The following is an 11,199-nucleotide window of genomic DNA, read 5'->3' as shown; positions in this document are numbered from 1 at the left end:
AATTATATGACAAAGATAATAATAAAGACCGCCAAATAAATAACCATTCAAAGCATTAACCCCTTCAGCGCCGCTCTTCACAACAATAGGTTTAAGTCTTCATTTAACTGCTTGGTTCCTACAATCACTGTTTGCAGCTATATTATTATTATTATTATTATTGTTGTTGTTGCTGCTGTTTTTGTGGGTGTTCTCTGTCTTACCGACTATCTCTGATGATGTCAGAGCTGATTGGTGAGAAGAGAATCATCCAGCGGAGGCAGAGAGGAACATTGTCGGCCATCTTGTTTCCGTTCAGTACAGCTGTTGCCACTAAGGAGGCAAGATGAGTTCTTCAGAAGAGGTGAGGAAAAATATCACTGTTGTAACATTGATGTTAATCTGTTGGTAATATTGGCCTGTTAGCTTGTCTGTTTAGAAATTAGTGATGAGATCACGAGTTTGTTTCTAATTACTTTCTCTCTCTCTCTCTCTCTCTCCCTCCCTCTCTCCCTCCTCAGCCCAGTACCTCAGCTGCTGCTGTTGTCCAGGTATGGATGAAATGTACATATGATGCCATATATCTATTGTATTCAAGCGGCCAAAACCACGGGTGAATGTTGAAGCCAATAAGGAAGTGTCTGAAAGCTGCAGTTCCTCTAACGTCCGCTGGGGGTCGGCTCCAAAAAGACTCTAAATCCCACTCAACTCCATTCATGTCTATGGGACCACGGCACAACTTCTCACTCAAAATATAAAGTCAATCATTTTTTTCGACAAGAGATTATGGTCTCAGTAGCTAATTTCACTTCTTCTAATATGTGTCCATATGGCGATTTTCAAAATGACTGCATCATTGACCTCACCTGTCCAGTGATCGCGCAGCTCGCCGATCACGGACCAATAGCAAGCGGCGCTGCGGCTCCAAAAACGGTCAAAATGGCGGCGCTCGCAGACCCGAACTTTTGGCTTCAAAACGGCCCTTCAGAAACCTATGGGTGACGTCACACTCACTACGTCCATCTTTTTTTACAGTCTATGATTGTATTATGTGGGATATGTTATGATAGTACAGATGATACTACACAGTACATACCACAGGATATATATGCTGTGTGTTACTTATCAAATAGTTTCATAGCTGATAGTATTACATGTCAGACGTAATAATGAACTGTTAAACCTATTTACTAGATCCACTACCCCCCCACCCCCTACTCTCGTTCTGTCTCTGTCCTAATCTCTTTCTTTTTATCTTTCTCTATGGAAACAGAGAAACGCCAAGGGACCCAAACGTCACCGCTGTCAGCTGTGTGACAAAGACTTCAGAATGCTTCAAACGTTAAAGGAACATCTGAGAGTTCATACAGGAGAGAAACCTTACTCCTGTCAGCAGTGTGGGAAATCTTTCAGTCAGTCAGGCAATCTAACAAGACACCAGCGTATCCACACTGGTGAGAAACCATACCTCTGTGACCAATGTGGGAGGAGTTTCACTGATCAACGTGCATACCAACAACACCAGCGTACTCACACTGGAGAGAAACCATACAGGTGTGAACACTGTGGGATGAGGTTCAGTGATCCAAGTACATATAAGGCACACCAGCGTATCCACACTGGAGAGAAACCATACAGGTGTGACCAATGTGGGAAAAGTTTCAGTCATTCGCATGCATACAGGGAACACCAGCGGATTCACACCGGAGAGAAACCACACAGGTGTGACCAATGTGGGAGAAGTTTCAGTCATTCACATGCATTCAGGGAACACCAGCGTATTCACACTGGGGAGAAACCATACCACTGTGACCAATGTGGGAAGAGTTTCAGTCAGTCAAGTGCACACAGGGAACACCAGCGTCTTCACACTGGAGAGAAACCATACTGGTGTGACCAGTGTAAGCAAAACTTCACTTATTTACGTCACTTGAAGAGACACCGCTGCATCTGAACTGCTGCAGAGCGCCTCCACTGTCTGCAGGAGGAACAAGCTTCTCTCTGTCCAACCAACGCAGGAAGCTCAAGTGTTCAGGTCACAACACCAAACTGAGCCTCGTTCATCGTACGTTGTTTTATTCATCCAGGCCAACGAGATGCTGGCCGGTTTATCCTGCTACCTCTGTTATCCATGCACGAGTCCCTGGACATTATTCTGTCACACACACACACACACACACATACCCCCATTATTTGTTAAACCAAATGTTAGTTCTTTCTGATCCAAACTATTTTAATGTGATTCCACATACATTTTGACATTTTGATTTTTATGTAAGCTTTTGAAAACGTTTAAAGTCAATCTTTAACACTGTTGGAGAACTTTGACACAGGTGAAAATGTGTTGATGTTCAAACATGTTTTTTTCCCCACTATGAAATGGAATTTTGATATCTTTCTTCCTTAATGTATCTCCTGTTGAAACAGGATGTTGGGACGGGACATAACGCAAGGAGGGATCATTCAAAAGTGTAAACCAATGGGAGATCAGTTAGGTAGAGAAAGGCAATTTTATTTGATGGCAGGGGCGGGATTGTTCAAAAATCTGTGATGTTTTATTGGTTGGATTTTTTTCCCTCCTGGTAAATGATGAATTCACCACTTAAGATGTTCTATTTTCCAGGAAGTGAAAGGAATGAGGCTTTGATTTAAAAATAAAATAAAACAAAAAAGTGAATCATTTTGCCACAAATTGTAAAATAGGTGTATTGGGTAAATTAGAGGTAGTTAAAGTGAGCTAAAAATTCATTTTCATTTCCATGTGACTAATATACGTTATGTTAAAGTTCCTATGTTAAAGTGTGAACATTGAGGAAAATGTTTGTATATTCTGCTCTTTCACATTTTTATACAAGATTTTTAATTGTCAAATGTATTTTTTCTCAAGATGCTGTTATGTTTCGTTTTGGTTTTTTGTTTTATTTGGTGTTTTTTTCATCATTAATTTGTATTGTTTGTTTTTTGGGGAAATCTTTTTCTTTCAAGTTTTCTGTCAATGTTTTTTATTTGAGCAATTTAACAGACATCCATATATCATAATGTATGTATATATGAATATAAAAACATACAAATAAGTAAAAAACAAACAAAAAAACACAACAATTAGAAGGTGATAGGACAACCCCCCCCTTTAACCCACCACCTACCCACCCTCCTACTATCATGTAGACTGCTAATAATTAAGGTTTTACATTGGTTAGGTAATGCATGAAAGGAGCCTAGATCTTTTCTGAGACTTTGTCTTTAAGAATGTATCTGTTTCTTTCTAAGTGTAAAGTATTAGTCAAATCATTAAGCCACTGTTTGGTGTGTGAGGACCTGTATTTTCTTCCATGATATGAGCAGAGGGGTTTTCCAGAAAGCAGGATTAGCAAGTTATCCAGATCTAATAACTAGATCAGTTACTATGGCAACTTCTGTTCTCAAGCTAACCTGCTGTGCGGCAGGTTTACTTGAGGCTGACTTGAGTTAAACCCGACTGAGCCTGCAGCATTTAAGCATCACACAAGCCAGTTCGTTACACTTGTCTGAAAAATGGCTTTAAACCTGTCATGGAAGATCCCGTCCACATGGAAGCTCAAATTATTCCCAGGGCTTTACGTCCAGAGAGGGGCCGTGATATATTTCATCACACCCACCTGTAGCATATCATCGCGAGCGTTACCGTTTTTAAAACAGTCAATAATTTATCTGAATAGCTTCTTCAGCCTCACATTTCCCACTCACCTCTGTACAAACGCTATGCGTCGCTCTTCATTTTTTCGCTGCTGGAAGCCAGTGTGTAACACTGGACATAGAGTTAAGAGAGAAGAGATGCGTGTTTATTATGAATGTGATGAACCTTCCCTTCATGCCGTCAGTTATCTGTCTGCCACTGTTCAGAGTGCGGGCCGGCTCCTCTGCCACTGTTCAGAGTGGTGCTGGGACCCCCACCTGTTGTACAGCCTCAGCCTTCTTCCAATTACATACAGTGTGGAAGTCAAATAAGTCTAGGCCTACATTTAGGCTACTACTAAGAAAATAAAATCCTACGAGTTTGAATTATGTTCTATATACTTTTTTTTTAATGCTGCCTGGATTAGGCCTATACCTAAATGAAATATAAAAAAGTTCACAAACATTCACTATAAGCTGTCATTAATATTTCTTGTTCAGCTGGAGTGAAATATGACGATCTGATCTGCTTGTCGCCTCTGAATCCATGATTAATCCTATTTTCAGTCCTCGATTGAGGATGGCTTTATAAATTCACCGTGAACGCGCATAGTTCAGTCTCAACCTATCCGGAGTTGATCAAGCCCGATCACTGAAATTGGAATCAGTTCTTCTGGAAACGAAAATTCCCACTATGCCGTGTCTCGCTCTCAAGTCAGAATTCAGAATTTAGTTTAGGATTTCTTAAACCGTCTTTCTGGAAAACCCCTCTGGAGTCTCTAAGCCATCACAAGACAATAGGAAAGGAAATGTTGTTTTACGGTTAATCGTCCCAGAGTTTCAGACATGCCTAAGATGATTAATAAGGGTTCTGGCTGTAGTTGAACATCCCAAAATTTTGGGAAATCTTAAGCTTTAATATCCATATTCACAAAACTGTTAATAAACAGGTTATGTCGATATATGTAATTGTTGCTCAATGGGTCTTTGTTCTTGTAGCGACAGTTACTGTGACTGGGAAACTCAAAGTCTGGACCCAAATGTAACACTGGTAGCCGAAACGGGATTCTTTATGACATACTACATACAACATACTACACTACATCACACTGTTAGTCCACAACATTTTGTTAAACTGTGGGATTTTTATCTCAAGTACCTTACAGAAGGAGAGGAGAGATCTTTAATATGGGAATAGAACCCACAACCTGCCAGTGGTAGTGCCTTGCTCTACCCACTGAGCTTTATAAGTGTGTGTGTGTGTGTGTGTGTGTGTGTGTGTGTGTGTGTGTGTGTATGTTCTGAAATGCACTTCAAATTAGCACTTTTCTCTCGATTTCCCTTTGATATTTTGTTTAGGTACAGTGTTACTTGCAGCTAATTGATTGATTGTTTTATGGGTATTCTGTGTTGAGATGGTGCAAATATTTTTAATACATATCTAATATCTTTCTAATAAATTTCTCTTGTGGTGTTCTTTCACATAACTAAGACTATAGAAGTGTAAAAAATAGGCTACGTCAGATTATTCCAAGGGACATACATGTCCAGTCAAGTCAATTTTTATTTCTATAGCCCAAAATCACACATCAGAATGAGGGGGTCCGCGGTATATCCTCTATCTTGTAAGGGGTCCTTGGCTGAAAAACATTTGAGAGCCTCTGGTCTACAGGCAAAAACCAGCCTGGCTGGACTCAGTGACGTCACCGATATAATGACGCCCCGTCCCATCTTCAACCCGTTCGCGCAATGCGTCATGGGTGGGTGTAGGATCACGCTTGTAACGCAGCGTGGCGGCAGACTGTTGACGAGAGAAGAACAAGGAGATAAAAGAAGTTCCCCGCTCGGTCTTCCTGGTTTATCTGAGTCCAGTAGTTCCTGAGTCCGGGTCTTAGCTCGGATGTGTTATGCTAGGCTACTACCGTGTTAGTCCTACGGTAGATGTGCACGGTTGTGCTCGTTGTAGCGCCGCGGAGAGCGTCCGGTAACTCCGACCGGAAGACTCCGGGTCAGATAGAGGCCTCGGCGACCGGGGAAAAGCCTTTGTCTTCCTCTGATGAAGAAGCAGCTCAGGCTCACGGCCCTCGGACTGCTTCAGGTAGGAGCTCAACAATATGAACACATCAACGGGACGCACGAGCTTTCTGCAGCTGGCTGCAACGCTTTGATTTGAATGGATGCAGTCTGGAGGAATGGAAAACTGGTTTTAAATGAAGAAAAGTTTTATCTGTCGCTGCCGTTAGCTCTCATGCTAACCGGAGAGCTCGCTAGCTAAACATTATCTTTCTGATGAACTAGAGCTCGTAACTTTGTTTCTTCATCGGTTTACTGGTTGTTATTTATAGTAATAAACTAAGTTAGCCGAGCGCTACTTTATAACACGATGCTCCATTGAAGCAAAGCTACATTTAAATCTCGGCCCCATTTAAAGTAACAGTTAAAACGTTTTAACGTATCAAATGACGATGAAATGGATCAGGCTGCAGAATGGAAGGCTGTAGATATTATCCAGATGTTTAATTGAACAGGTCAAGACGAAGTATCAGAAGTGATCAGAAGTGTCTTTTCTAGTTTGGACAAACAGTCAGTGAGTTTGTCCCGTCCTGCTGCTTGTTGCTGCAGGCTGGTAGTGCAGCTCTGCTCTCTATATGCTGCGCTGCTGCTGCTCAGAGGTCTGCACACCAGAAATGTCTTTACGCTCCAACACGAAGAGACCGGTCACTTCTAGTTGATTTCCATAATTATCAGGCCAGCATGTCTTTATATTTACGGTTTGGAGAGTCCAGCCTCCCTGCAGCTTAAACCTCACCCGGTTATTACTCACTGTGTGCAGGGGGTCAATCCACTGAAACACTAAGCTATGGCAAACTCCCTGTATCTAACATTATTTACTTATTATTATTATTTATTTGTCTCTTTATTTGTTTCCCAGATCAAATCAGAACAAAACACGTCTATCGATCAAACTGATGCAGAGGCGTTTTAATGGAGCATCGTTTCACAAAGGAGTGGTGGTAAGCATTAATCAATAGTATACTGTATATCTATAGATAGTTACAGATACAGTACGGTACTGGAAACACACCAGTGTCTGTCCCATTAAATAACTGAAGATATTCTATTATCCTGCTGGCTGGTGAGTGGCTGTTTGCTGACACCTAGTGGTTTAAAATTGGCAGTTGTCACAAATTCAGACTCGCCTCTGACTGGGTGGGAATGAAAACTGTCTGTATTGTCAAGATCAGTAGGAAAACAAGTCATAATTCTACCATGGTTGGTCCAGTCATAATATTTGGTGTATATCACAGCAATGGTGGAACAAAGATGGAAGCATATATACTCTAACTGCCAGCGTCTCTGTCTGGACATCATGTGACTGTGATCCTTGCTGAGAGTTATTGTTATTATTATTGAGAGGTTGCTGGTTCCAATCTCAGATTGTCATGTTGTGGTGAAGTGGGAGCGCTTCTTCCTCTGCACAAGTCAGCAGGAATGACTCTCAAAGTGTTGAGAGAGACGCTGTTCAATTCTGCACAGCATTTTATATGAGACTCTGTCTGTTGGACAGCAGAACTTTTATTGTTTTGCCATTCACATCAATGAAATGTTTAAGTCTTTATAGAACTGCTTGGATGCTACAATCACTGCTGCGATATTACTATTGTTATTGCTGTTTTTGTGGGTGTTCCCTGTCTTACCGACTGTCTCTGATGTCAGAGCTGATTGGCGGGAAGAGAAGCATCTGGCGGAGGAGAGGAACGTTGTCGGCCATTTCGTCTCAATTCAGGACAGCTGTGTTGAATTTGGTGTTCGCCACTAAGGAGGCAAAATGAATTCTTCAGAAGAGGTGAGAGCTTGTTTATTTGTAAGTTAATGTTGTTCTTTCGGTAGAATTTGCCTATTAGCTTGTCTGTTTATAATTAAGAGATATTACAATCCATATCATCGTACATGATTCTCTCTTTCACTTTTTTCTCTCCCTCTCTCTCTCCTCAGCCCAGTACATCAGCTGCTGTTGTTATCCAGGTATGGAAGAAATAATATTGCTCTAACATGTTCACGTGTTCATATGATGCCATATGCCTATTATATGATGTGGGATGTCATGACAGTACAGATGATACTACACAGTACATTCCACAGGATATATGATTTGCTGTGTGTCACATAAGATATGGGTTCATAGCTGATAGTATTATGTCAGAGGTGGTAGTTAAATTTGATCCTCGTTCCACCACCCCACCCTGTCTTACACTCTGTACGTCTCTCTCTCTCTGTCTCTCCCCTGTCTCTATGGAAACAGAGAGACACAAACAGACCCAGACACACTGGAGAGAAACTATACCACTGTGACCAATGTGGGAGGAGTTTCAGACGGCCTAGTAAATACAGGGAACACCAGCGTATCCACACTGGAGAGAAACCATACTGTTGTGACCAGTGTGGGAAAAGTTTCCGTCGTTCAGATGCATACAGGGTACACCAGCGTATCCACACTGGAGAGAAACCATACTGTTGTGACCAGTGTGGGAAAAGTTTCATTCGTTTAGATTCATACAGGGCACACCAGCGTGTCCACACTGGAGAGAAACCATACCACTGTGACCAATGTGGGAGGAGTTTCAGTCTTTCATGTACTTACAGGAACCACCAGCGTATCCACACTGGAGAGAAACCATACTGTTGTGACCAGTGTGGGAAAAGTTTCAGTCGTTCAGATTCATACAGGGTACACCAGCGTGTCCACACTGGAGAGAAACCATACTGTTGTGACCAGTGTGGGAAAAGTTTCAGTCGTTCATATTCATACAGGGAACACCAGCGTGTCCACACTGGAGAGAAACCATACCACTGTGACCAATGTGGGAGGAGTTTCAGTCTTTCATGTGAATACAGGAAACACCAGCGTATCCACACTGGAGAAAAACCATACCACTGTGACCAATGTGGGAGGAGTTTCAGTCTTTCATGTGACTACAGGAAACACCAGTGTATCCACACTGAAAAGAAACCATACCACTGTGACCAATGTGGGATGAGTTTCAGATTGTCTAGTATATACAGGATACACCAGCGTATCCACACTCAAGAGAAACCATACCACTGTGACCAATGTGGGATGAGTTTCAGATTGTCTAGTACATACAGGGTACACCAGCGTATCCACACTGGAGAGAAACCATACTGTTGTGACCAGTGTGGGAAAAGTTTCAGTCGTTTGGAGTCATACAGGGTACACCAGCGTATCCACACTGGAGAGAAACCATACTGTTGTGACCAGTGTGGGAAAAGTTTCAGTCGTTCAGGTTCATACAGGGACCACCAGCGTACACACACTGGAGAGAAACCATACTGGTGTGACCGGTGTAAGAAAAACTTCACCTGGTCACATCAGCTGAAGAGACACCGCTGCATCTGAACTGCTGAAGAGCGCCTCCACTGTCTGCAGGAGGAACAAGCTTCTCTCTGTCCAACCAACGCAGGAAGCTCAAGTGTTCAGGTCTTAACACCAAACTGAGCCTCGTTCATCGTACATTGTTTTATTCATCCAGGCCAACGTGATGCTGGCCGGTTTATCCTGCTAACTCTGTTATCCATGTACGAGGAACGAGTCTCTGGACTTAAAATTACAGCTGGGTTTACTCTGTCACACACACACACACACACACACACACATATTTGTTCAACCAAATGTTCATTCTTTGTGGTCCAAACTATTTTAATGAGATTTCAGAAAAATGTTGACTGATTTTTATCTAACAGTTTGCTAACCTTTAAAGTCAATCTTTAACACTGTTGGAGAACGTTGACACAGTTGAAAATGTGTTCATGTTCAAACACATTTTTTTCCACTATGTTTGTCTTTTTAGTTAATTGAGGAGTCGCAGTGAAATGTAATTTTGATATCTTCCTTCCTTAATGTGATGTATTTCCTGTTGAAACAGGATGTTGGGGCGGGACTTAACGCATGGAGGGATCATTCAAAAGTGTAAACCAATGGGAGATCAGTTAGGTAAAGAAAGGCAATTTTATTTGATGGCAGGGGCGGGATTGTTCAAAAATCTGTGATGTTTTATTGGTTGGATTTTTTCCCTCCTGGTAAATGATGAATTCACCACTTAAGATGTTCTATTTTCCAGGAAGTGAAAGGAATGAGGCTTTGATTTAAAAATAAAATAAAACAAAAAAGTGAATCATTTTGCCACAAATTGTAAAATAGGTGTATTGGGTAAATTAGAGGTAGTTAAAGTGAGCTAAAAATTCATTTTCATTTCCCTGTGACTAATGTACGTTATGTTAAAGTTCCTATGTTAAAGTGTGAACATTAAGGAAAATGTTTGTATATTCTACTCTTTCACATTTTTATACAAGATTTTTAATTGTTAAATGTATTTTTTCTTAAGATGCTGTTATGTTTCGTTTTGTTTTTTTGTTTTATTTGGTGTTTTTTTCATCATTAATTTGTATCGTTTGTTTTTTGGGGAAATCTTTTTCAAGTTTTCTGTAAATGATTTTTATTTGAGCAATTTAACAGACATCCATATATCATGATGTATGTATATATGAATATAGAAATATACAAATAAGTAAAAAAACAAACAAAAACACAACAATTAGACAGTGATAGGACAACCCCCCCCCCTCCCCTTTTAACCCACCACCTACCCACCCTCCTACTATCATGTAGACTGCTAATAGTTAAGGTTTTACATTGGTTAGGTAATGCATGAAAGGAGCCTAGATCTTTTCTGAGACTTTGTCTTTAAGAATGTATCTGTTTCTTTCTAAGTGTAAAGTATTAGTCAAATCATTAAGCCACTGTTTGGGTGTGGGGACCTGTATTTTCTTCCATGATATGAGCAGAGGGGTTTTCCAGAAAGCAGGATTGGCAAGTTATCCAGATCTAATAACTAGATCAGTTACTATGGCAACTTCTGTTCTCAAGCTAACCTGCTGTGCGGCAGGTTTACTTGAGGCTGACTTGAGTTAAACCCGACTGAGCCTGCAGCATTTAAGCATCACACAAGCCAGTTCGTTACACTTGTCTGAAAAATGGCTTTAAACCTGTCATGGAAGATCCCGTCCACATGGAAGCTCAAATTATTCCCAGGGCTTTACGTCCAGAGAGGGGCCGTGATATATTTCATCACACCCACCTGTAGCATATCATCGCGAGCGTTACCGTTTTTAAAACAGTCAATAATTTATCTGAATAGCTTCTTCAGCCTCACATTTCCCCCTCACCTCTGTACAAACGCTATGCGTCGCTCTTCATTTTTTCGCTGCTGGAAGCCAGTGTGTAACACTGGACATAGAGTTAAGAGAGAAGAGATGCGTGTTTATTATGAATGTGATAAACCTTCCCTTCATGCCGTCAGTTATCTGTCTGCCACTGTTCAGAGTGCGGGCCGGCTCCTCTGCCACTGTTCAGAGTGGTGCTGGGACCCCCACCTGTTGTACAGCCTCAGCCTTCTTCCAATTACATACAGTGTGGAAGTCAAATAAGTCTAGGCCTACATTTAGGCTACTACTAAGAAAATAAAATCCTACGAGTTTGAATTATGT

General features: G+C 41.3%; 2 protein-coding genes across 2 annotated transcripts; both read left to right on the top strand.

Moving 5' to 3' along the window:
* Positions 1-241: 241 nt before the first annotated feature.
* Positions 242-2,480, top strand: LOC139916942 (uncharacterized). The gene is made up of 3 exons (XM_071905948.2): positions 242-343; positions 501-530; positions 1,253-2,480. The coding sequence occupies exons 1-3, from the start codon at positions 326-328 to the stop codon at positions 1,931-1,933; spliced, it is 729 nt and encodes a 242-aa protein (XP_071762049.1). The 5' UTR covers positions 242-325; the 3' UTR covers positions 1,934-2,480.
* Positions 2,481-5,347: 2,867 nt separating this feature from the next.
* Positions 5,348-9,052, top strand: LOC144537886 (uncharacterized). The gene is made up of 5 exons (XM_078281778.1): positions 5,348-5,393; positions 5,600-5,731; positions 7,351-7,457; positions 7,937-8,439; positions 8,776-9,052. Exons 1-5 carry the CDS (start codon positions 5,348-5,350, stop codon positions 9,050-9,052), a joined length of 1,065 nt encoding a protein of 354 aa, XP_078137904.1.
* Positions 9,053-11,199: the final 2,147 nt, after the last annotated feature.

Source organism: Centroberyx gerrardi, chromosome 23, assembly GCF_048128805.1.
Source record: "Centroberyx gerrardi isolate f3 chromosome 23, fCenGer3.hap1.cur.20231027, whole genome shotgun sequence".
Taxonomy (NCBI): Eukaryota; Metazoa; Chordata; class Actinopteri; order Beryciformes; family Berycidae; genus Centroberyx; species Centroberyx gerrardi.
The sequence above is the reverse complement of the archived record's forward strand: the minus strand, read 5'-3'. Positions and strand labels throughout refer to the sequence as shown.

Coding starts and splice junctions, on each gene's coding strand:
- LOC139916942 (XM_071905948.2), top strand. Junction 531..1,252: donor CAGCTGCTGCTGTTGTCCAG/GTATGGATGAAA, acceptor CTATGGAAACAG/AGAAACGCCAAGGGACCCAA.
- LOC144537886 (XM_078281778.1), top strand. CDS start 5,348: ATGACGCCCCGTCCCATCTTCAACCCGTTCGCGCAATGCGTCATGG. Junction 5,732..7,350: donor CGGCCCTCGGACTGCTTCAG/GTAGGAGCTCAA, acceptor CTCTGATGTCAG/AGCTGATTGGCGGGAAGAGA. Junction 7,458..7,936: donor TGGTGTTCGCCACTAAGGAG/GCAAAATGAATT, acceptor CTATGGAAACAG/AGAGACACAAACAGACCCAG.